This window comes from Aedes albopictus, chromosome 3 (genome assembly GCF_035046485.1).
Source record: "Aedes albopictus strain Foshan chromosome 3, AalbF5, whole genome shotgun sequence".
NCBI lineage: Eukaryota > Metazoa > Arthropoda > Insecta > Diptera > Culicidae > Aedes > Aedes albopictus.
In genome coordinates this window covers 203,740,471-203,767,688 of record NC_085138.1, presented here as the reverse complement: position 1 = coordinate 203,767,688, position 27,218 = coordinate 203,740,471, and the positions used below count along the sequence as shown (strand labels likewise).

At 38.7% G+C, this 27,218-nt stretch overlaps 2 protein-coding genes and 1 long non-coding RNA gene across 5 annotated transcripts in view; 2 read left to right on the top strand and 1 right to left on the bottom strand.

The window, feature by feature from the left end:
• The window catches only part of LOC109416152 (TWiK family of potassium channels protein 7), a 345,001-nt gene that overhangs the window by 280,080 nt on the left and 37,703 nt on the right, over positions 1-27,218 (top strand). The window lies entirely within an intron of this gene.
• Positions 15,174-18,157, top strand: LOC134291187 (uncharacterized). 3 transcript variants are annotated; one of them, XM_062858636.1, is made up of 3 exons: positions 15,174-16,853; positions 16,921-16,993; positions 17,053-18,157. In XM_062858636.1, exon 1 carries the CDS (start codon positions 15,207-15,209, stop codon positions 16,170-16,172), a length of 966 nt encoding a protein of 321 aa, XP_062714620.1. In that variant the 5' UTR covers positions 15,174-15,206; the 3' UTR covers positions 16,173-16,853; positions 16,921-16,993; positions 17,053-18,157. The 3 variants fall into 3 exon arrangements, with proteins under 3 accessions (XP_062714620.1, XP_062714619.1, XP_062714618.1); XM_062858635.1 differs by having other exon boundaries at positions 16,921-18,157; XM_062858634.1 differs by having other exon boundaries at positions 15,174-16,993.
• Positions 17,571-21,327, bottom strand: LOC134291188 (uncharacterized). The gene is made up of 2 exons (XR_009998958.1): positions 18,045-21,327; positions 17,571-17,926 (listed from the first exon to the last, which is right to left on the bottom strand). It is a non-coding gene; the product is annotated as an uncharacterized LOC134291188 (long non-coding RNA).

The window sequence follows — 27,218 nt, the reverse complement described above, 5'->3', positions numbered from 1 at the left end:
TTATGATTTTTTAAAGTGTAGAATAGCCCGAAATGTTAAAATCGAAAGCACATCGAAATCTTTATCGATCGAGCTGAAAATTTGACCAGAAGTTCATATTAGCATGAGAATTATGATACTTTCTTGACCGGAGGGATTTGAGACCTTTTCTGAAATGTGAACATGTCTACTCTGTTGGTACTACTTCAAGTCCCGGAAATTGTGGGTTAAAGTAATCTTAACGCTGTCAACAAGGCAAGACAAGTAATACCGCTCTGTGTAGCAAAGTCAAACAAAGCAACAATAGTTAGGCACACACTTAGGATACTGACACGTGGCGGCAAGGTTCAGAAGCCAACAGGAAAAAATACGAGGGTACCCAAAGTGAACAGCACAAAAAGCAGAATGGGAGGTGTAGGAGGTGTGTCCGGTAGATAAATTAAGCTTGCCTGTTAGCATCCGGTGGAACTGCTTGAAGGTGGACAGGCTGTGTCTAACAAGTGAGAAAGTTTTAATTGTTTTATCAAAGCATCGGTTTAATTACAGCAGTTTTGTGTGAGTATGTTTTCTCTACACACTTCATGAGCTGTTATTTGATCTGGCGATAGATATCCTTGAAGCAATTGAGTTAGTGGCACTTTATACCGATAACTGAGATAGGTTTCGGCTATCTGTGGTCGTCTAGTCATCGTGTGGTTATTATTGATGTCATGGTCCAGTCTACCCACTATGAATGTAGTTATATTTCTCAGAATGCAAGTCAATCGATAAGAGGGTGTTCCATTTTGAAACGGTTCATACTTAGAGAAAATCTTTTGAAGTCAGTGCAAATCAATTCCGTTCGAAACCATTTCCCCAAATTTCAGCGTGCAACGTGCGGAAGATTCGCGGAATTGTTTATTCCTATTCCTGTTCCCAATGCACTGTTGTTATCATAAATGCAACTATGCTCGGAGAAATTGTCATGCATACCGGAGCTACACAGAAGCAATGGTTAAAAATGTGTATGAAGTGTTACAGAAGGGAAGTATGTGCAAATTATACGAGTAGATGGTATCGGTAACGACAGAACATTATGCTGTGAATAATGCAACAAAATATCTCATGCCGGTATAGCCAACGAGTGACGCTCCGCTACGCTGTAGGTATTCCTGTTCCTGGGTCGGTCGGTGGCAACAATTCGCCAAAGCACGGCGGCAGCTTCACTAGGCCACCACGACGACAAAGTCCTTTTGCAGCGACGAACGGTGCTCCTGTTCTATGCTTTCGTGTTTCGAAATATTCATGTCAACGCTGTACCCGCAGTTGTTTTCCTCGTTCCACTTGCTGACATGGTGAAAAATGACTTGTCTATTACACTAAAGGGATTTTTAGTGCATACACAAGTGGAAATCTTTTGAATGTTTCTCTCCAACCGACGAAACGACGATAGACGCTAGGAGCTTCGAACGATCAGAATATTTCCAAACGGAAAACGAGGAAATGTTTGATTCCCAAGTGAATAATATTTGCAAGTAAAATAAAAACATATTTGATGCATACTCTGCTTGAACACAATCGGATCCCGAAATGGCAATAGATTGCGAGTTTTATGATTTGCAGTGTCACTGCACGATTCGACTACAGTTTACGTTTTACTCAACAGCGAGATAAAATTTTAGTTAAATAGAAACCACCGAGTTTCTAATTGCAGCGCTCTGGTTAGATCTAGTATATGCCTGGATCGATTCTAATGGACTAGTAGGAGAAACGCAAAAATTGATAAAAAAAAATCCAGAAATATGTAGAAACGACATTTAACACACATGTTGATGAAAGTCTGTTATGTGAAAAAATCGCTTTGAAGATTACCGCGTCAGGTCATTAAGCGGAAGTACATCAGGCAATATTACGGATAGTTTCCATAACAAATTAGCAGAATCACCTTCTTGATTGGGTATCTCCAAAAAAATCACACGATTTGCCAAAATATATACCAAAGAAAGTAATATGGCCTAATATATTATTATATTTTATTAAAGACGCTTAACCAGATAAGTTGGAATTCGTGTCCAATGGCCAAAATGGGTGCAGTGCTTCTATTTAGGACATTGCTTATTTCAATGAAAAAAACATATATTTATGTTGATTAAAATACAATGAGTAAAATGTCTCTGAAATTGTCATATGACATTAAAATAGTCATATGATCTCAAACACTATTTGTAGGATATTTTGATAAAGAAAGGTGTTGATTATCGTTTTCGGACCTCTCTAGAGAAACGCACTTTAGTGATCGTGAATTTTATTAAATAATGTACACTAGTTCAATATTAATCGTAATTTAGTTTTTCTTAGATCGATAAATCCAACAAACTGTGTTCAATCACACGCAATCCAATTGCTATTGCTGACCTGGAGACTAAATAACGTTTTTTTTTATATTTTGACGAAAGATATCGAAGTTATTTTAACGCTACTAACTATTTCCAGAATACTGAATTTACACTCAACGTAGCTGGTATATATGTTCGTTGAATTAAACTATTTCTATCTAACTAATTCCGAAAAAATCCAAACTTGGTTGTGTAGCTTGTACTAAGTGCTGACTTGCAGAATTTGATCTTCATTTCCATCACTTACTGACAACTGGCACCTCAAACTATAAACAGTTCAGACTGTCGGTTATAGATGGCATTCGCATGTCACTCCCGTACAAAGGGTATACTCTCGATCAGGAACACCATTAGGCTGCGAAATGCAATGCTGCCAGTATCGGCAACAAAAGGTTTAATCAAAATGATTTTCAATAGCTTTTTACTAAGATGTTGTAGTTTTGCTTTGGTCTCAAGAAAACCCAAATCCGATGATAAACGGCTGAGAAATTTATAAAGACTCATTTTGGAGAGAATCTTTTATCAAAAATCTCTCAAAAAGTAAAGTTGATTTGCTTTTCGTAAGATATCTTGGATTTGGTCACCAAAATTGAAATACAATGCAACAGCGTTCTTCTAGGATATTGTAGCTTTCATTTGATATGAAGGGAACCCAAATTGGTTGACAGATGGTATAGAAATGTATTATGACACACATTGGAGAAAAAATTTCTCAAAAAATATGTTATATTACTCCCAATTACTCTTCGAAAGATATCTCGATAACCGAACGTCCAATCGAAATCAAATTCAAGAGAGCTCTACTCGAATGTTTTACACCGAGAAAATTTTCTACTCAATGACTGAGTTGGCCTTACTCAGAAATCGAAAAATCCTTTGGCAAAGGGTTGTCCCACTTTTAGCTGAAACTGAGTAAGAAAACAAAGGATTTTTCGATTTCTGAGTAAAGCCAACTCAGTCATTGAGTAGAAATTTTTCTCTGTGTAACTTTCATTCGGAGCAAAAAAAAGTGCAACTCAGATCTGGTCTAAACGTTCGCACTATGGATCCTTTCCAACTCATCACCCCAAGTATACAGCGGATGGCCAAAATGTTTGGGATAGGCAACTTTTTTTTTCTCTCACAAAAAAGTTCAACATGCTATAACTTTTCATAGAGTGCATCAAAAATTCTAAAATTTTGACTGTTTGTCAACCTATTATATGTGCATCATTGGTACAAATTTGGGCTCGATTAATTAATCTTTCGCAAAATTAGAACCGTTCGGGTAAAACACTATTATTTAGACAACTAGTTTTTGAACTATCATATCTCGGAAACCAGTGAACCGAATTGAATGAAATTTTGTACGTACACTAACAATATATAAATGCTTCTCAGACTATCAAAACATAGATACTTTTTGAACGATGAAAAAAGTTATCATGAATTGACACTTTTTGGATTTTTCTCTAAAAAATATATTTTTTACGTCAATGTCAACAAATTTTAGTGTTGATATCCAGAGGTTTGCCACTTCTGTTCTCAAGTTATCTTTAATCAGATATATTAGAGCCTATTTAGATTAAAGGAAGAACACATTTAGTAATGTTTGTGTGGTATTGTAAAATTGACTTATTTTCCTCTATATGAGAAAATATTACATTTTATAACGTTGTATTAAGTATCAATATATTGTTGATAAATGTTAAAAAATTCTTTCAATTCGGTTCACTAGTTTCCGAGATATGACAGCTCAAAAATGAGTTGTCTACCCAAGTAACAATTATACTTTTGTGGCAATCCTGAAGTAATTTCTAAGATAGAATAATAAAACTTAGCAATAAAGCTCTTTGTTCTGCAAATCTGAGATAAAATAGGCATAAAACATCCATAAGAATAATCTGGCCCACTCTTCAGGAGATCTTCAAAGCTGCTTTTGAAGACTGCTTTGAAACTAGTTGTATTTATGTACTTGCACTGATGATTGATTATAAGAACTTCATGAAACTTTAACAAGAATAGCTTGAGACATGTTGGTCTTTTAGCTGTCTTTCTCAAAAGTGTCAACAGTGCATAATAAATGAAATCTTTTACCTAAGCATTATGCAGATGCAAACAAGTTTTGTTTCATGGATGAAATGTTAATTGAACTGCAAATTAATTTTCACCAAATTGAAATGGCTGTAGCATCAAGATTGCCTGACAGATCATTGATGACAGGGAATCAAAATTTTCCGTGCCATACTCATTTTTTCGTTGAAATGCCGCCCAATATATACGAAAACAACAAAGCGCCCCAAAAATAATATCAATCATTAATATACGAAGACATAAATTTCATATAAAAACAAAATGCTACGCCACTTTTTCAATTCCATCTAAACATGGCTGCCGTTCCAAGCGAACAAAACTCATGCAGCCGCCATCAATTGTTATTACCTTTAATCAAAACCGCCTCATAACAATGATGGAACCATGTCACCTAGCATGAAAGCTACAGCCTTTATTGAAGATTGTTTTTACTAGTTATGATCTTAAGGCAGATTTGTTCGTCTTAAATGAAACTTATTCGTTTTATTCAAGAGTAACAGCCTTTGACAATTGTTTGTTTACGTTTTCGATGCTAGAAAGTTGTCTCTGTACATTTCACGGTGTTTCGCGTCAAGATGTGCCAATTCTATTTTGTTTCCTGTATTTTTGCAATTAATAATGAAGTGAAACTTACTAAAATTACACTATTTGGCATGAGTATAAGCAGTAAGTCACAGTAAGTACCCATTTCATTTTCGATTTGCATAGCTGTGGCCTGTGCGAGGAACTGGTTGAAGGCAGAACGACAGCAGCCAGCTACTCGCATTTTTGATTGGCCGTAAAATCATTATTTCGTTGACATGATTACTTTTTAGCACAAGAATGGCTAAATTATCAGTGAGCAAACATGTTGATGTGTTTATATTTGCATCAGAACACGGTTTTTCAACCAATTTGTTACATTCATTATATGGATTGAAAAATAGTTCGTTGTCTTATTATTATTTCGCATAGTTCTTGTTCCAGAGTAATGGCTCTAGTTCAAGAATAGAAGGCTTCAAGAAGTTTTTAAAGGAGGATTAGCCAGATGAAATGCACTTGAATAAACGTAGCATAAACATTTAATAAAATATGTTGATGTTATGTGTTGAAAATAACTTCAAATACGCCTTAAAACTTATTATAAGATTTAATGCTCTTGTAAATTCAGTTGTTTAATGCACGAATTTCAAAATTAACTTGAAGACAACTTAAAAACCGCAAACGAACGAAGATTGTTTTCTCTTGATAAAAACAACTACAAATGTTTCATGAATTGGTCATGCTGTGATAAATCTTCCATAAAAATAATCAAATCTAAAAGGAATTGAAATTGTTACTTGGGTAAAAAATAATGTTTTACCCGAACGGTTCTAGCTTCGCGAAAAAATTTTCAATAGGGTCCAAATTTATACCAGTAATGCACATATAATAGGTTGACAAACAGTCAAAATTTGAGATTTTTTGATGCATTCTATGACAAGTTACAGCACGTTGAATTTTTTTTGTGGGAGAAAAAAGTTGCTAGATCCTCCTTTGCATCAGTAGTGGTAAATAGTTTTGCACAGAGCACAAATGGGATTTCATAACTATTTTTCATGCATGGGTGAAAAAAATGGCGATCTAACATACCTTAGAGTTGTCATCTATACTTGGCTCATCACCTGCAGTGCTACGATGCCGAACCCGCGGTCCTTCATTGGAACAGCGAGTTTGCGGTTGCTTCCAATGAAGTTAATTTATTTGTTGTCGCCAATCAAACGTAGACCAATATCATTTCATTTCATATTTAATATAAATTCATAAAAAACATGTGCGCACAGCAGGCATATTCTAATCCACAAGAGGTTATGGTAGATAGTTTGAAGTTTAAAATGCTATGGCTACGGTTGCAATGATATTGGTCAATGACACTCTTGTAGCAATTTAAAAAAAAACTTGATGTGTTATTGCCCGTTGCAAAGATTTATAGATTCCGACGCAAATAAATTATTAGGCTCATTTTCAGCGAGGACGAATTATAAATATTTGTTTATAATGCAAAACTATCACCAAATGGGTACTTAACAACGCAGCGTAAAATAACCAGGACGCGGTCTGTTTTTATATCTGTGGGCCCACGCAAGAAAAATCCACGCAACTAATTTTCGCGCAGGAATCTAAACAGGTGGAATCTCCGCAATATTTGGGATACTAAGCACAGTCGAGAGTCTTGAAATACGTTTACCGACAGTCAGACATCCAATAGCTGCATTTTTTTGTGACTACGGCATATGTAGTTTGGAAAACAACTGAGAAATTACGGTGGACGAGAAGCGGGTCCCACCGTGTTCCAAAATCTAAGCATAAAATTCAGTTCTCAAATATTTTTTTTCTCTCAAAAATGCATCACAATTTTGGGAACGTTGTTTATGCCCCTATTCGACGAAAAACGGCATAGAAAGAACAAAAAATCATCCCCATTCTGATGCAATTAAGGGTCTGGCGTTCTGTGCTTTCCGATCCTGTCTGCAAAGTGCAGAGCAAAATGGTTGTTCTCTGCTCTGCTATGGAAACAAAGGCAAAACGAGTGCAACACGAATTGAATTAACAACTTAAAAACTTGATTGAAGGCGTGGTTGAAAGAGCAAGAGAAGCAACCGAAAAGGCCACCGAGACAATCAAGTGGCCAATGCCACGGACTTTTCATAATATTATGGAAATAAATTTGAATACATTATCTACGAAACGCATCTGAATATCCGAATGGAGAGGAAACCAGTCCGAATGGTTTCGGTTCGCTCGCCATAACAAGTTTCGCAGTAGATCTGGCAGTGAACAGTATTCAAGTTTTTTTCTTCTTATCAATCGCATATTCTATCTAGAATTTACCATTGATATACTATCACACTTACTTACTTATTCATTCATGCGCGGTTGATTACGCTGGTTGACCAAATGTGAGAAAAGCCCATGCAGTTAACCCTTCAGGACTCGCGCTGTTGTAAAAAGAACAACACCACAAAAAAAACTCGCTCGTCGTATACATCGCGAGCGCGGTGCAGTTACGGTTGCTTGATGGCGCGCGTCCTGAAAGGTTAACCAAGTTTTTTTTCTATCTTTGGCATGAGGTTCTACGCTACAGCATTTGAATCAAAATATCAATCCACCCTCAAATATTGCTTAGCAGCTCTATATTCATTTTTTTGTCTACAAACTCTTTTTTTTTTTAATATACTGGCTTGCTAGCTTTAGTGTTGAACAGTTCACGGTGGTCCACGAACCAAATTTACGAGGAAAGATGCATTCAACGCTTTCAAATGAGTTTTTAGGCAAATATGGTCTTCTACAAAGTTGTCCGTAATGATAAGGCGCTCTTTAAAATGTGCATGAAAATTAGGGTGGTCCATATACTAAAAGAAATTGGTAACCAAACTTTTTTATTTGCAAGAATAACTGAACACATTCTTCGGAAAAGTTGTAGATCTATCAATTTTGAGTAAGTTTGCTGAAGACAGCTTTTATGTAGCTTTAAAATTGACCGATCTATAGGTATTTTTCTGAATAAGCTTAGGGTGTGGGCATTGTGCAGTGTAAGTATTCCATATCCTTCAAACGCATTTGAGGCATTTATTTCCAAACCATAAAACATCTCTTATAAACTCCAAAAAAAGTCACAGATTGAGCGCAAAACATACCTCGGTCCTGTTCTGGTGTGCAATCGATATGTCAAACGAGATTTTAGAACCAATGGCTTAAAATGAAACCAGATTGATGTTTCCATTTTGGGACTATAAGATACGAATGAGTGATTTGATCCCTCTACTCTCTTTACCTCCATTCTAAAACTTTTCCACAAAATATCTGTACGGCAAAGGGACTAGGTACGTGCTCGGTACCGGCAAGCCATAGGAAGCCAGAAGTATCCTAATTCTATCCCTAACCACCTTTCAACTTCGTCGTTAGTTATGGTTTTCTCCCGTTAGCATTCTGAAGTTTTGTCTTTTGGCAAAGATAGAGGATAAGGTAGATTTTATTTCCTTTTGCACTTGCACCGGATGGCATGGGACTGAAAGTCACGATTTCAGCTTCTGCTCTGAGTGTCTCATTAGGAATGCATGAATTTGTGGATAGGTGTATAGGTTTTCACAGAGTGTAGTGTGCAAAAAAGCAGAGCTCAGAACAAGTTTTCTCGTCAGAACATGATGGTCAGTGATCTGGTCTAATCGCATAATTTTGTGAAACCAAAAAGATACAATGTGTCTATACTTTGGCAGTTTTAACTTCTTCGAGCAAGAAGTAATAATTGATACTACGTGATTCCAAGTGCTTCACAACTTCTACTCAATTTGCAAAGGCAGTGAAGTTTATGTAGCTTAAATTTGGATTTTTAATATTTAATATTTTCATACTTTGTATGCTTTCTGTTCAGCGAGGTTTGCAGTTCATTCGTAAAAAAGGCCGCACGTTCTGTCATTTTTACGGTATATTTATGATGATTTTTTCCGTGATCCATTTTTTTTTAGAATATTAGATAAATTCTACCGTGACGCTAAAACGTTTTGATGTCTTAATGCAAGGTATGCACTTCAAACGGATCGCCCAAGTAATTTTCGTTCAGTGCATTATTTTTCCGTGAGCAGAATAATCAAGAAATTTAACACAGCTAAACCCCATTTGTTTTGACGTTTCGTTTCAGCTCCGTACTAGGATCCGGAATAAAGCGACGCTTTCTCATTTCTTGATCGATTCCTTGACTGAATTTTAAGGTGAAGATATGACGAAGCCACACCCCGAATTTTCAAGAGCACAAATCTGAAGAACCGAATGTTGGCATTCGCTGAAAAGTTGATTGTTTGGTCACCACCAGCGGATTACCAATCAATCAACTTTTCAGCGCAAACGGTTCATTAGATTTGTGCTCTTGAAAATTTGAGGTGTGGCTTCGTTATATATTCACCTTAAACGCATCGAGATAGCCCAAGAAATTTCTTGCGATCTGCATACTATCCATTACTCATAAATAAGGTATGCACACAACAAAATCTAGCCACCGCATTTTGGATAGAAATTTTACAATTTTCATCGAATCATGGGAACCTATGGAGCAAATGAAAGCTTATTGTGCAAGGAATCGAAAAATGAAAACTAATAATTTGATATTGTGTTTGAAACAGAGTCAAAGGAACAAGAAGTCCTCGAAAATGTTTTTAACAAACGTGCTGAAAATCTGACAATGTACGATAAAACGAATGTCCCAGCAGACTTTAGTTAGCTTTCAAGTAATCGGTTTCATACATCCTTACAACGTTGAATGGTTGCCAATCAATTTAAGACCAAGGAATAATCGAAGTTTGGCCAGAAATGCATAGTTTAGTCAACAATATGAAACTGTGGTTTGAAAAATCAAGCTTTCAAAAATACATGTACAACAAATCAGTTTTTTCACTACGAGGAATGGCAGGCACCCCTTATTCAAAAGCACAGATATTCTGTATTAATTTGGATTGATTTTTTTCCTCATGCAAAAACGGCCACGCTCAAAAATATGTTAGGCCTGCACTTTTTTAGTAAACATCCATGCCGCACATAGAATGTGTTATATAGGGTATCGCGCCACTTGGGCGGTGGCTTCTATATTCGTCTGTTTTCCACTATAACTCAGTCAGTTTTGAATTAATTGACTTGAAAGGTTGTACTCGGGTAGATACTATACCCATCTCACCACATTCCAAAAGTTATGTCAATTGGTTCAAATTTGACTGAGTTATAGATGCTCTACACACATTTTTTAAATCAGCTCGTGCACTCACATGAGCATGTATTTTGCAATAATTTCGATATAGTAACCTCACTGGGGTAACCTTAGGGAAGATTGGGTAACCAACCCCGGTGGGAACTTTGGTCATGGGCTAACAGGGAAGGGGGGGGGGGGGTGTTTGCTTCGACAAACCTGAGCATCTGTTCTCCAGGAGGAGCGGCTCACAACAGCGTCTGATCCCCATGTTAGGGGCGACTGATCTACGTCTGAGTGCCAGGGAAGGACTCTAAGCTCAACTGTGCACTTTGGTCCTCCGGAAAGTAGGGGGTTAGTGTCAGGCCCTACGAGCCAGCCATAAAACATTGTAACGGAAAATCAGCAACAGAATAATACGAACCGAGATTAACGGCAACGACCCCAGCGAACAAAAAGGACGTGCGATTGGAAACTCGGTATGTGGAACTGCCGATCTCTCAACTTCATTGGGAGCACCCGTATACTCGCCGATCTACTGAAGGACCACGGGTTTGGCATCGTAGTGCTACAGGAGGTGTGTTGGACAGGATCCATGGTGCGAACGTTTTGAGGTAATCATACCGTCTACCAGAGCTGCGGCAACACACGCGAGCTGGGAACAGCTTTCATCGTGATGGGTGATATGCAGAGGCGCGTGATCGGTTGGTGGCCGATCGACGAAAGAATTTGCAGGTTGAGGATCAAGGGCCGATTCTTCAACTTCAGCATAATAAACGTGCACAGCCCACACTCCGGAAGTACCGATGATGACAAGGACGCGTTTTACGTGCAGCTCGAACGCGAGTACGATCGCTGCCCAAGCCACGACGTCAAGATCATCATAGGAGCAGGCTTGACAGAAACTCCCTCGCGAGAAAATGAGGAAGCGATTTTGGCGATTTTCTGAGGAGTGAAAATAAAACTCAGAAATCACAACGCAAATCCTCAACAGCACCGAGCGCGAGCTTGCCGCGCAGCGAGGAGTTCGTCCAACACTCATAATTGCTTGTTGTGTTTCTCACGTCCACTCACACTCAAAAAGCTCTCGCGAGTTCCACTCCCATACAAAGAAAGACTCTCGAGGCGAAAATCGCACTCAAAAACCCGAAATAATCATCGGCTCTTTTTTCGTTTCCCTCTTCCTCGCTCAGTTTTTATTGCCTCTCTGTTTGGGGTTCGTTCGCTCCCTCGCGACGAGGCAAAAGCAAAACACCGCTCTAGAGCATGTTGCAAAACTCTTTTGATTTCGAGGAGGATTATCAAGCCTGCATAGGAGATTTGAACGCTCAGGTAGGCCAGGAGGAGGAATTCAGACCGACGATTGGTAAGTTCAGCGCCCACCAGCAGACGAACGAAAACGGTCTACGACTCATTGATTTCGCCGCCTCCAAAAATATGGTCATACGTAGCACCTTTTTCCAACACAGCCTCCCTTATCGTTACATCTGGAGATCACCACAGCAGACGGAATGAAACTGCACCCAAAACTCTCCGTCATCAACAATGTACGGTACCGGCGACCGCCACGGTAAAACCTAGAGTGACTGAAGCAACCGGATGTCGCATCAGTCCCCTCTAGAGGACTGCTGGAGTACAGTGAAAGCAGCCATCAACGACGCAGCCGAGAGCACCATCGGGTACGTGGAACGGAATCGACGGAACGAATGGTTCGACGAAGAGTGCAGAACGGTTTTGGAGGAGAAGAACGTAGCGAGGGCGGTAATGCTGCAGCAAGGGACTCGACAGAACGTGGAACGTTACAAACAGAAGCGGAAACAGCAGACCCGCCTCTATCGGGAGAAAAAGCGCCGCCTGGAAGAAGTGGAGTGTGAAGAAATGGAACTGCTGTGTTGTTCCCAAGAAACACGGAAGTTCTATTAGAAGCTCAACGCACCCCGCAACGGCTTCGTGCCGCGAGCCAAAATTTGCAGGGATAAAGACGGAGGCCTCTTGACGGACGGACGTGAGGTGATCGAAAGGTGGAAGCAGCACTTCGATCAGCACCTGAACGGCGTGGAGAACGTAGGCACGGGAGCCCACGGCAACGGAGGAAACGACAACGCCAGTGCAGTGGAGGACGGAGCTTCAGGACGATTTTTATTTTGAAAGCTGCCAACAAAGTGCTATCCCAGATCATCTTCCGTCGTCTGTCACCTAAAACGAATGAGTTCGTGGGAAGTTATCAAGCCGGCTTCATCGTCGGCCGGCCGACAACGGACCAAATCTTTACCGTACGGAAAATCCTCCACAAATGCCGTGAATACCAGGTCCCAACGCATCACCTGTTCATCGACTTCAAAGCGGCATACGACAGTATCGACCGCGCAGAGTTATGGAGAATCATGGACGAAAACGGTTTTCCTGGGAAGCTGCTAGACTGATCAAAGCAACGATGGACGGTGTGCAAAATTACGTAAGGGTTTCGGGTGAACTATTCAGTTCATTCTCATCTCGCCGGGGACTGCGACAAGGTGATGGACTCTCCTGCCTACTCTTCAACATCGCTCTGGAAGGTGTGATGCGACGAGCCGGGCTCAACAGCCGGTTAACGATTTTCACAAAATCCTTAACACGACCGGATTCGTCTGGGTAGTAATGTTACGGTAGACGGCGATACTTTCGAGGGGGTGAAGGAATTCGTCTACCTCGGATCCTTACTGACGGCTGACAACAACGTGAGCCGTGAAATTCAGAGCCGCATCATCAGTGGAAGCCGGGCCTACTACGGGCTCCAGAAGAAACTGCAGTCGAAAAAGATTCACCCACGCACCAAATGCACCATGCACAAAACGCTAATACTACCGGTGGTCCTCTACGGGCGCGAGACATGGACCATGCTCGAGGAGGACCTGCAAGCACTCGGAGTTTTCAAGCGACGTGTGCTAAGGACGATCTTCGGCGGTGTGCAGGAGAACGGTGTGTGGCGGAGAAGGATGAACCACGAGCTCGCTGCACCTAACAACGAACCCAGCATCCAGAAGGTGGTTAAAGCCGGAAGGATACGGTGGGCAGAGCATGTTGCAAGAATGCCGGATAACAACCCTGCAAAGCTGGTGTTTGCAACTGATCCGGTTGGCACAAGAAGGCGTGGAGCGCAGAGAGCACGATGGGCGGACCAGGTGGAGCGTGACCTGGCGAGTATTGGGCGCGACCGAGGATGGAGAGCGACAGCCACAAACCGAGTATTGTGGCGTACTATTGTTGATTATGTCTTGTCTTCATGATATTGAACAAATAAATGTATATATGTAACCTCACTGGGTTTATAAACCACCTTCAAATACCGGAAAATATTGATATTTTGCAAAAATGTGAGTGTACGAGCAATTTTAAAAAATGCGCGTTTGCAACACATTCTCTGTGCGGCATGGGTGTTTACTAAAAATGAGAGTTTTTATTTTAGAGAACTGCTTATGGAGGAGAATACTTACATACGTTTGTATGCAGAAAACTATGTGAAAATTGTACCGTATTTGTTTTTAGAAAAACGGAATATCTGATACATTTCAAAACTCACACCAATTGAAAAATATTGGGTAACCGTGATTTGGAACCTTCAAAATATGTCAAGAAAGAGATCTTTTATCAAAAAATAAGATTGAATTTGACGAATAGGTGGTAAAATCTTTTTAGCAAGCGATCGAAGATACTGTGCAAAACTTTACGGAAGGACTCAGGCGCAAAACTCGAGACGAGGGATATAATGAGTCAAATCAGCAATGTCTTGAAGTCCATTCAAAGTAAACTAATGCTTTTTTACGATGAGTTGCTCTTGGTTTGGGAATAAGTGAGAATGCATCATTACTGCTTGATTTTCTTTGGCTAGATTTTGCTGTGCGCATACCTTAGAACCGTTAATCTCAATTTTTTTCTTTAAAAATTTTGCAATCATTACAATGTTATGATATGATAGAGAGAAAGATTTGTGAAAAAGGAATGTTCATGGTGTGTCTTCTGAGTCAGTTTTGCTTTCTATTCCGCAGAATCGTTACTTGTTCTGTGACTTAATTGGTTAAAGCGCCGGTCTAGCGAATACGCAGTCGTGGGTTCGAATCCCACCAGAATGCGTTTTTTTTCATCATAAATATCATCTCTCAATTTGTCAATTAACAACATTCTGTGCCTTCTATTTACAAGGCTTCCCAGTATATTTTCTAGTAAATATGATCTGTTGAACATTTAGTTTTCATTGGAAAGCTTGCGAATTATTTTAACGTCACGCTACTAATTCTCATTTCGAATAAGCTTTTCTAAAGTAAACTAGATATTTATATCATATATTGCAAACTTTGCAAGGAATCCGATTGTGGAAAAATATTGTTTTGGTTCACGATAGTATTTTCACAGACAAACATACGTAACACTCTGATAATTCCCATCGTACACCAATTAAATGGCATTTTTTTTAAATTGATAGTTGGCAAACTGCTCACCCGTGGCGCTCGCATCGTTTTTGTACGAGTTTGACGTTTGCTCACTACCGCAACCTAGTTGATGGTTGACCAAACTCAGTCCTTTTAGCATTGATTGCCCCATCTAGCTTGCTGCGCACCACGTCTTCTTGTACCGGACGGATTGCTCTCGAGATCCATTTTAACCGGGAGACTTTTTCGGCTTTCAGTCTTTAGAGCGGTCAGAACTAAAGCATGTTTTCTACGCCCGACGTTTCGATTGTATATTCAATCTTCTTCAAGGGTTCTATAATAGAATTGGACTGAGTTACACTAACAAAGATACACATAATCACATTTGCTTACAGAAAAGTTTAGTTCTTTGTCTGGTGGATTGTTTTTGGTCATTCTCGTCAAGCTTTTGGTGTTCGTCAATTTCCTAAAATTAATTTTCAAAACGAACACATTAGACATCTCACAATATTCAAAATATAACATTCACTAACTATTTTACTGGACAAAACGGAAAAAACTTGGCAACGGTTCACTACTTTGTCTTGTTTCTAACTATTCTAACTATTTTACGATTTCAACCGTCATTTTGTAAAACTATTCCTAAGACCAGTTGTCCCGAACATAGGTGCACCTTCGTATATGCTCTCTAAATACGTCGGCCGCATACTGCAAGCGTCGATAAATAGTAGATACAACGTCACAGATTCCTTCTCGTTTTGTGACTATATCAACTCTGTCCGCTTACCCGAGGGATACGTGTTAGTGTCGTTCGATGTTGTCTCTCTGTTTACTTGCATTCCTCGAGAGTTGGTCTCCCACACAATCATACAATGTTGGGATGAGATCAAAAAACACACAGACATAAATCTCGATCTGTTTTTGGAGATCACTGTGTTCTGTATCGAGTGTAGCTATTTCTCCTACCGTGGAAGATACTACAAGCAAGTATCAGGCACAGCAATGGGTAACCCTTTATCTCCCACGATCGCAGATATGGTCATGGAATTGTTGATGAACAACGTGATGGCTAAAATCAACTTTCCCATCCCGGTCATAAAAAAGTATGTAGACGATCTAATACTAGCTTTACCGGTAGATAGGGTGTTAGAAGTACTGAATATGTTCAATAGTTACAACCCGAACATACAGTTCACTTTTGAGAGAGAACAAGACAATCGGCTTCCATATTTGGACATGGTCCTTGTTCGTCTACCAGATCAGTCCATAAAAACGGAATGGTACTGTAAACCTATGTCATCGGGCCGTTTCTTGGATTTCTTGTCCAGCCACCCGTTGCATATGAAGATCAATATGGTTAACTACTTCATAAAACGGGTTAGGAAGCTAAGTACGAATCTCCCTCAGACAGCCATAAACAACATCATCGACCAACATCTTCAAACAAACCACTATCGGAGATCTCTACGACACTGTCTCATCAATCAACACTCTACAACATCGAGAAGAGACAACACTACCAACAATGATGATGTGATCTACAAACCCATGGTACACGTTAACATGCTCAGTGGTCGATTAGCTAAAGTTTTCAAAGCTGACTATCCGAACACTAGACTAGCAACAAGGAATGAATTTACCATTTAGAGCCTGTTTACGCAGACCAAGGATCGCATCCCACCGGAGCTTCGCAATAATGTGATATACAGGATCCCCTGTGAAAACTGTGATGCCAGCTACGTTGGCCTCACAACAACTAGTTTGAAGAAGAGACTGGGACACCATAAGAGCGACATAAACAAACTAGACAAACTTATGAATGACATCAACGAAAACAACAACGACTCGAACTACAACAGCTATGAACTCGGCCGCCTTAAGGAGAGAACCGCTCTCCTACTGCATTCGGCCGACAACAACCATCGCTTCGCTTTGGACCGTACGGAGATACTAGACTCACATCGACGGTGCTCCGCTCTCCCTGTTTTAGAAGTGTGCCATATAATCAACACCGAAAAAACAGTAAACAAACGAAGCAACTGTGATAGTTTAAGTACAACATATGCAGGAATTTTACATACACTAAGGACAAAAATCAAAACAAATCATGTAGATAGACAGACAAGTAACAATCTGACGAACACTACTGACAATGACAATGACACCCAATAGACATTTTACCCACTAAACTTGCATTCAATATTTGACCCACTTCTATAGAATAGTTTTACAAAATGACGGTTGAAATCGTAAAATAGTTAGAATAGTTAGAAACAAGACAAAGTAGTGAACCGTTGCCAAGTTTTTTCCGTTTTGTCCAGTAAAATAGTTAGTGAATGTTATATTTTGAATATTGTGAGATGTCTAATGTGTTCGTTTTGAAAATTAATTTTAGGAAATTGACGAACACCAAAAGCTTGACGAGAATGACCAAAAACAATCCACCAGACAAAGAACTAAACTTTTCTGTAAGCAAATGTGATTATGTGTATCTTTGTTAGTGTAACTCAGTCCAATTCTATTATAGAACCCTTGAAGAAGATTGAATATACAATCGAAACGTCGGGCGTAGAAAACATGCTTTAGTTCTGACCGCTCTAAAGACTGAAAGCCGAAAAAGTCTCCCGGTACGAACTCCCAGCAGTCGAAAGCATCCAAGTTGATCCATTTTAATCGGGTTGCTGTCGGATATACTGTTGACGTGACCCGCCCACCGTAGCCTCCTGATTTTCGCGAAGATTTCAAATAATGCGCTGAGTATCATGAGTGGGACTCCATCCTAGGTCCTCGGCATGATGCTTTAACCATCACACCAGGTCCGCTCTACATCCAGTCTAAAAGATATCCACCCAATGTAAAACAACATTTCTATGGAACAAAATCGTGCTTCATACGAAGTTCACTTCTATAGCTCAGTTGCGTTTTGTTAGTTTACAAATTCAAAGCTGCATTTCACGTGCTCAACAACAACCCATTTTCTAGTACGTATATCGCGCAAAGCCCCATCAACCAGCTGTAGAGTAGTGGAAACGCGTCTATTCTCAGTTCGGTTTAGATAACAAGTGACGTTTATTTATGTACTTTGCTTTTCATGTTATTCGTAGCCTACTACATCTCTCCTTACCTTTAAATAGATTTAAATTAATTTAGATAATACATGTTTTAGTTTAACCTGTCCTCCGGTATAGTTGTGGTGTTAATACATCTGTACATTCACATAATGTTTGTCAGCTGATCTACGTTTTGCTATTGTTCCTATATCAACAAATAATATATTTTTATAGTTCATTATCGGTATTTCAGATCATCAGCAGTTCTCCTCTGCACTGATTCTTCGAAGTAACGGATGTGTTCCTGTGGAGTCAATCTTCCGGTCATCAAGGCTATCCTTTGGATTGTACCTAATTAAGATTTGGAATTATATATTAGAAAAGTCATTTTCAAAATTTATTTCATGTCAATACTTCACCATTTACATTGATACCTTTTATTTCTTCATCATCAGATTGCATGTCTTACCTCAAATATTGGTATTATGTCGTTTTCAGATTTCTTGATCTTCTATTCAAATTATTCATATAATCCTGAGCAATGGCTGCAGAAATATAGAATAGTTAAAGTATTAATAAATACGCATTATCATTATTTTTATTATTTTGAAGTATGTGTCCCTTTATCATAGATGGACTGAAGTTACACTTCCTTCATCTCATGATAGGCTGAACTGCCAAATGGACTGAGACGTATCTCCTTCATCTGGTCTTTTTATTGCAGACTGAAACCTTACGTTTCCTTTGCTCATCCCTTTATCATAGATGGACTAAAGTCACACTTCCTTCATCTCATGATAGACTGGATTGCCAAATGGACTGAGACGTATCTCCTTCATCTGGTCTTTTTATTGCAGACTGAAACCTTACGTTTCCTTTGCTCATCCCTTTATCATAGATGGACTGAAGTCACACTTCCTTCATCTCATGATAGACTGGATTGCCAAATGGACTGAGACGCATCTCCTTCATTTGGTCTTTTTATTGCAGACTGAAACCTTACGTTTCCTTTGCTCATCCCTTTATCATAGATGGACTGAAGTCACACTTCCTTCATCTCATGATAGACTGGATTGCCAAATGGACTGAGACGCATCTCCTTCATTTGGTCTTTTTATTGCAGACTGAAACCTTACGTTTCCTTTGCTCATCCCTTTATCATAGATGGACTGAAGTCACACTTCCTTCATCTCATGATAGACTGGATTGCCAAATGGACTGAGACGTATCTCCTTCATCTGGTCTTTTTATTGCAGACTGAAACCTTACGTTTCCTTTGCTCATCCCTTTATCATAGATGGACTGAAGTCACACTTCCTTCATCTCATGATAGACTGGACTGCCAAATGGACTGAGACGCATCTCCTTCATTTGGTCTTTTTATTATGACTAAAACCTTCTGTTTCCTTTGCATGTACTTTAGTGCATGCAAACTTACAACAGATTTGTGGTTATTTTGAAACTACGTTCTGCTTATGTTATGCTAAATAATAGTTCAACATAAGCACCAATTCAGCTTATAACTTCCATCAAAATGTTTTCCGAAACTACACTAGGAAAATCCTCATCTAGTTTACATGTGACCACATGAACGCAGGAATTTTTAATAATATTTTTCAATCAAACATTGCATATTGTTTTTCACTCACAAATTTCACGCATGTAAATTGTAATAGTACAATAGATTGTATCAATAAATACGTGCACGTTGTTCTTCGTTCAAGCATGAACAGGCTAAATAGCAGTGTAATAACTCAACCATCCGTAACTCACGCGGTTGGCCACCACCGTCAGCACCACGCTAATGCTGAGTACAAAAAAACGAGATTTTTCAACGTTTTGTACAAAATACATCAAAGCGATCCCTCGGGGGTAAACAAATATTTGTTCAATTACTCGGTTACACATTTCTTGGTCATCCAGATTATCTGTACATTTAGTTGCAGACTAGAAATCCTATTTCTTTATTTTGTCTAGAGCAGGCTGGAATAATTCCTGCATCTCTGTTTGTCATGAATGCTTCAACTAGACTACTTTCGCTTAAGACTAAAACATGCATGAAGTTTTCTTCAATTCATACTAGAAATCAAAAAGATGTTCCTCAAACATTTTGTAACTTCTCTACTAAAGTATAATAATTTAGTTTTAATTATTACTAACGAAGATATTTTTTTTTTTATTCACAAATACCAAGTTTCAGTAAAATTCAAACTGCATCCATGTTCTAAGTAGATTTCAAGGTAGATTTATTTTGTAATTCATCCAATTGTTTAATGCCAAATCACGTAATCAATTTATAAGTTTGTATTTAACGGTGTCGCTAGGACGCTAAACTCGCTATGTTAAATTTACATTACAGTGCGACCTTTTGTTTTACAGATAGTTGGATTTGGATATTTAAAAACTCAACATATTGAAACCTGCTTGAGGCAATCCAGTTCTTTACGTAATTATTTGCAAATGTTTGCGTATACAAATCTAGGTTTGAACTTTTATTCAAAATTTATTACTTTGTACATTTATTGAAATTTATGGATTACCTTTTTGATGTATTTACATGTAATGAATGATAATCAATGACCAAAAAACCATGACGCCTTTCTTATTTAAATTTGTCTTATCAACCCGTTTATTATACTTTGTGATACCTATGAACACGATTATATAAAGCCTCTGTGAAACTCAAACGAAAATCAGATCATAGTAAAACCAAAGTCGCGTTCATCTAATCGTTCCAAAGTTTGATGAAAAACCTCCTCAATATTAACAACATGAATAGAATACCAACCATTCCTCTGGTGTGAAGTTTCGTTAATAAATAATAATAATAATAATCAATTGAATAACAAGTGTATTCTGTACTTTGAATTTACCTTATCATTTCTAGTTATAAAAAACTAGTTTTAATATTATGATCTTCCATTCATTATCCGACATACCGTGTGGTTCACAACATCCATGAAAATTCTTAATAACATCCGCAGCGTCAAGTGTGAGCTAACTTTTACGCAACAGCGTCTATCATCTCCATAAGAGCTTTTAACGTAGCAATACAATGTATGCCGGGAAAACTATTGTTAACTGTTTAATAGTGTACCATTGATCAATCACTTTTTTCACCATATATCGCAATCGTACGCTGTCCATTTCAACATTGCTAGATCATACACGCACTGGATAGATAAGGTAGTAATATTTGTATCAGTATCTGCTTTGCCGCTTCATGCACCAAGGATAAACATTGACAATATAAGTTAAACTGAACCTTATAGCTCAGCTTCATCAAGAGGTTGTGTTTTCTATGATAACGTAGAATCAGAAATGTAATCGCTGATTCCCTTATTAAAGCTTGCTCATGATTGATGTTTCGTTTTAGTTGTTCTAACACAGCCAATAATTGATCGTACGCAATATTTCCGTCGTATCATAAGGAATAAGAATCGATTATGTAACACAAAAACAGCCGTATGGAACACACTTTCCAGTCCTTGCAGTGAACCAATCACTTCCGTATCCGTTTGTAGTATAACAAATTAGAAAATAGTTACCAAATATTGGAAATCAGTCCAAACCATCGATACATCTCCACTTTCGAGAAATCCTAATTCATCCGTAGGCAAAAGTTCATCCGAGATCGTCTTATAATGAAGAACTTCTGCTCAAATGTTGCATTTTCTTCTAAATCCGCCTTCCGTTGGTTCAGCTTCCTACAGCCTCTACGAACTTCTTCATTCATTACAATTGCAGCTGCCAAAATCTTCCTTTCTTGTTTCAAACTGACCCATCCTCAGACGCCAATGTAGAGTAGTGGAAACGCGTCTATTCTCAGTTCGGTTTAGATAACAAGTGACGTTTATTTATGTACTTTGCTTTTCATGTTATTCGTAGCCTACTACACCAGCGAAATTACAATAATTTGAAATCTAAACTTAATTAAGTTCGGTAATGATCGGTTGCTAAAATTTACTCTTATAATAGCTGTTTTTCCTGCCATTCGAACAGTAATTATCTCGAATTAAAATCCTGAGTCACGGAGCTGTTAGCTGATTCACCTGACGCGGACACCGGCTGTATGTTATGATAAATCAACCGGAAAAACAAAGGAGGAAATTCCGTGGGAGTGCAGTTCCATGTGAGCCAAGCGGAGAAAAATGGGATTTAACAAATGGAAAACAATGCATTCTGGTGCAAAATATTGCAAGGGACAAAAACAGAGAAACCCCGACACAGCTCACCATTGTTTATTGCAGTTGGTTGGTTGCACCATTCTCCGGGAATGCCACTGCATGTCTACTGTGTATGATTGGGATGAGTGTACCTGGGTTGATCCAACGGCTCCCAATAAGGGTGGTTTGCTCGCGTGCGGTTGTTCATTTTCATATACCCACATGTCCGTTTCGGGCTCGACCCGGTACATCATTCGGTTCTGCGGTGCGCTGCATTCCCCAAAGTAATGCCGCACAGAATGACTATAAACGTGCTCAACATCGGTCCCCGCAGCGGAGGACTGAAAGTACAGAGGAACACTGTTCTACTGCTACTGGTACATTTAGAGAAATGCAAAAACCATACAACTCAGCGGGTCATTATTTAGAATAATCTCGTAATGGCATCCCAGAAAAGAGACAAAAACTAAACGAAGCGAAAAAAAGACCATTTCAGTAGCCACTTCCAGCGAGCAGAGAGGTGCTGCACCCGTGGGTCACGACAACTAACCACATCGAACCAACAGAGCAATCTATTTTCAAGATTCAACGATAGCCAACCAATGTATCACGACCTTCCTTATTACACTTGAATCGGAAATGACATTTTTCAACCCTTGCGAATGATGCTATACGTAATTTGTTGAACGAACGATTCATGGCACACAGTGTTTAAAATGACAGGGCATCATTTAAAAACCTTCTATCCTTTTAATGCAAATTCTGCCACCTTTGCTTAATAACAGGGGATGGAAAATGATCGGAACAGACAAAAATTTTACTTTTCAAAAAATGGTGAAATAGCTGTAACTTGTTGAGAAGTGCATAAAAAATCTCAGATGTTCACTGTAAGCGGATCAACTACACGAAAAAAAAAATCCATTTCCTAAATCATAAAAATGACTCAAAACTTCCCGATATTTATATGATTTCAATTTAAAAATATACAACATGATTATAATAATTATAATAAATTATTTATGATTTTATGATTGATTTCACCTAAACGCTATGCACCCGTTATTGTTTTGGTTTTCGACGACCAAAAATGGAAAATATAATCATGAAGCTATGATTAAATAAGCTGGGATCATGAGAAGCATCCATGAACCATTCATGAAGCCAAGAATAATGTTCATGATCTATTTTCATAATCATTGGTGAGGTGGAACCTTGCATAGAATTCATGAAATTCAAAATTACTTTTATGATTACGTCGTCGTCGGTCCCGAATGCTTTAAATTAGATTAATAAAACAATTCAAGCTAAAATCATAAGTAAATATTCGTGATATCAGAGCCCATTTCTATGATTTTGGGATCTACACATCATCCATTTTTTTTTTCTGTGAGCAGCAGCACTTTTTAGTTGACCTCTTGTTAGTGAAGATACAGGAGATAGACAAAATGATCGGGATAGGTAAAATTTTCAGGTTTCAAAAACTGGTCGAATTGCTGTAACTTTTTGAAAAGTGCGTCAAAAAATCAACTAGTTGTGTATCAATGGTCCAAATTTGGGAAAGATCGGGCTATTCTACATGAAGTTAGAAAGATTCTAGAAAAAAGTCATAATTATCCTGTAGGCTACTTTGAACCACAGACAAACAGACTCTGATAGCACTCTGATGATTCCCATCGTGCATCGATTTAACGGTTCATTTAAAAATGTGAGAGTTGGCCAACTGCCCACCCGCGGTGCGCGCATCGTTTTTGTTCGAGTTTGATGTTTGTCCACTACCGCCACCTAGTTGAAGGTCGGCCAAACTCAGTACTTTTAGCATTGATTTTGCTGTGAATAGGATTTTTTTTCTAGGTTACATACTTCTGCAGAATGACGTACGACTGAGTATCATGACCAATCAACTTCATGTAATATGCATTTAACCCAACTATTGATTACACACATGAAAATAAATAAAAAATATGTTGTAAAAATTGCTTAAAATTGCTACTTTTCAGCACGAGTAGTAATTTTCGACACTTTTGTTGTAATGAAAGAAGTAGGCCATTTTAGTGTTCTTTTACTCAGTGAAAAGTTGAAATTTTCATAACGTAATGGCAAAAAAAAACTTTTTTCGGAGTCGATGGGATTCAATTTTATTTTTTCATACAACGTTGACCCATCTACTGCATATTCAAACCTCAGGAGTCTGAAATGGTATGGTGTGATTTGATGGCGTGGAGCGGACCTGGTGTGATGGTTAGATCACTTGACTATGACGCCGAGGACCTGGGATCGAATCCCACTCCCGACATACTCACAAAATGTGGGTTCTTCCTTCGGAAGGGAAGTAAAGCGTGGGTCCCGAGATGAACTAGCCTAGGGTTAAAAATCTCGTTAATACGGGTAAAAAAAGTGATTTGATGAGATGGCTTTAGCACAGACAAACATACATTTCACTTGGAACAAATTGCAATTATATTATCGTCACGAAACCAGACATATTTTGTCCGATAACTCAAAAACGAATAGAAATATCGCCATTCTGAGCATCAATTTCAGTACAATAGTGATTTTTTTCGACGAAAAAAAAAATTCATGGTTTTTTTGACCCCATACAATTTTTGAGAACTTCACTGCCGTGAATCGCAAGTCAGTCCCATCTGCAAAAAGTAGGCATTGAGAAAATGGACGCTGAAGTTTTCAAATTCGACTTCTATGTGAAACTTAAAAAAATCGCCATGAATTGAAAACTTCTGCGATCATCATGAAACTTTCACACATTGTTTCAAACGTGGAAACATAACAGTGAAAAATATGAAACTGGCTAAAACAGTGTTGAGTTTTGTACTGCAGAATACACAAGTTCGTAATGGGACTGACTTGCGATTACATTTCATTATGGGACAATCTGACTTGGTGTTGTTTTTTAATTTCACTGAACAAACTATATATTTTTATTCACGCAGTTGGAAGATCATCCCAAGAAAGGTCGAAAACGGCCATTAACTCATTTTTGTCCATAATGCAGATGGGACTGACTTGCGATTCACGGCAGTTCAGGCCCTGTTGGGGAGCACTTAGCTTAGAGATACGGACTTCAAATTTTGGCATGATGGTTTTTAAGCTAAAACGATCGTTTTGCAATATTGAACTTTAAACATTTCCAACTTTTGCAAAAATAGGGACGGCCTAATGGGTATTTGAATCAACCGTTGTGAGATGTCTGAATGGAGCTATAATTTTATCTAGATTTTGTTCCCTTATTTATCACTTGTTTTGATATTGGTTTGGTTTATTTTTGCTTTGGCCAGTTCCGGCGAGATACCCAGAAATGATTCCGGAACCCTACCGGTAGTCTTAGATGTAGACTGAGACTATTTTCTTGACGATTGTTTTTCACATTATCGAAGGCGCCGCTATTTAATGTGTCGCATGCATGCATTTTGTTCCCTTCTACATTGCACCATTTCTGGCAGGACACCCGTAATCGGTCCCGGAATACTACCGGTTGTCCCAAAGATGGTCTGGAACTATATTCTTGCAAAAATGAAACCCTTAAAATGTGGCATTTACATGAAAAACCTCACATGAAGAGCGGAACGTTCAAATACATTCAATTTCATTCGATTTACATGAAATAACACGTTCTATGGAATGTCTATGGCTCGCCGTCTTTTGATGGTTTTTTGAAATACATATCCCATAATCAGGAATATTTGCCAAGATATAAACCACTGTAACCAAATGATCTGTGGATACGAAAACTACCCGACCGATTGGCGTGAAAATGTACATGCTGGGATTTTTTTTGACGGGGAAGGTTCTTAGCACAGTCCGAGACCCCTCCTACCTCTGACAAGAAGGGCTCCTATACAGATGAATTTGCGAAGCATTTCTCTATGGAGCTGTTTCTCACAAATATAGAGGGCAAGCAGTAGGACGTTTGCCGGGACAGCAAGTTCGCTATAAAATACATTAAAAATGCGTTACTTAACTATGTATCCGCAAGTCTGTAGCGTCTATATTCTATAGGCCCTATCAAACAACTTTGCCGATAACGCCTATATATTCTACAATAATAAGCATCCTGATATAGAGAGCATCCATAAATTACGCAAAAATTGCCATTTTTCAAACCCCCCCTCCCCCCTACGTCACACTTTTTGTATGAGACCTCTGAAATTTTTGTATGTGTTGTCATTCTTTACTGAACACACACCCCTCCCCTCTCTCCTAAGCGCGTGACTAATTTATAGATGTTCCCATACATCAGATATAAAATGTGCATGCCCACTAGCGTCACCCAATAACAGAGTTTTAAATCAAATGATTCATCTCTTTGGGTTTATTCAAATGTGACGTAACGCAAGAACTCCTCTATCGCCCACGAAACAGCATTTGTATGGAAAATTTTGTTGGAGCTTTGCATGCCTCCAGACTCCCTCCCTCTCCCAAACGTTACGCAATATTTGAACGAAGCCTTTTGAGCCACTGCACGTATATCTACACCGTCTAAAGAGGTGCGGTTTTACCGGTTTGTTTGGGTGCGTCTTGTCTGCTTGTTAAGGTACGTGTTTTGAGGCATTTTTGAATGCTCTCTTACGTCACCTAACGGAAACTTCCTGAATTTAATTGTTCACAACTTGCTTTGATTTTTCTAACATCTTTGCTGAAAACATCTCCTTTTTAAAATTTAGGGATCACGAGATACGCGAAAATAGGGTACTGGTTCCCTTATTCAGCATGTGGCACCCATTTCCATCCTACGAAAAACAAAGGATTGAAGAGTTGTTTGTTTTGTTTCTTATTTTTATATTTATTATTAGAATTGAGCACGCATGAAAACAAAAAAAAACGGAATCAATCGGTGCCGTAATCGCTTATTATCGAATAGGATGAATTTGGGAGCGTGAGATTAGGGGAAAAAAGCCCAAAATGCCAAGATGGGGTGAAATGGCCCAACTCATAAAATCATACCTGAATGTAATTTGATCATATTACTATAGGTTAAAGGTGCCAAAACATGTTTGCATAACCCACGAAAATCTTTTGATTTCTTAATGAAAATTGGCAACTTCCGGTTATGTTGTGCTTGCAATTAAGGTTTTCTAGTGATATTATTGTCAGAGAAGTGTTTCTAAGGAGATTGAGACACTTATGGAGGCGCATGGTTGTAGATGTCTACGCTATCCATTAGGGTGGCCCACACTTGTATAAAAAACAAAAAAATCGAAAAATACCAAGTCTTACTTCCGGATTCAGTTGTTCTGCACTCCTAGAAGCTACGTTCAAAATTTTAGCAAAATCGGTCAAGCCTAAGGGGACGCTCAACAGGCTGGAAGATTGTATGGGAACCTTGGCCAAAGGTATGCAGAAATCTTAAGTTTCGCTTTTTGCCGCTAGGTGGCGCTGTAAGCGTTTAATAATTAAACCCATTGGTATTATTGTTGATAGTCTAGAGTAGCCAAAATGAAGGAAATTTATAAAAACATACT

Excerpts from the sequence above, each read along its gene's own strand:
- LOC134291187 (XM_062858636.1), top strand. The coding sequence starts at position 15,207 with ATGCTCTCTAAATACGTCGGCCGCATACTGCAAGCGTCGATAAATAGT.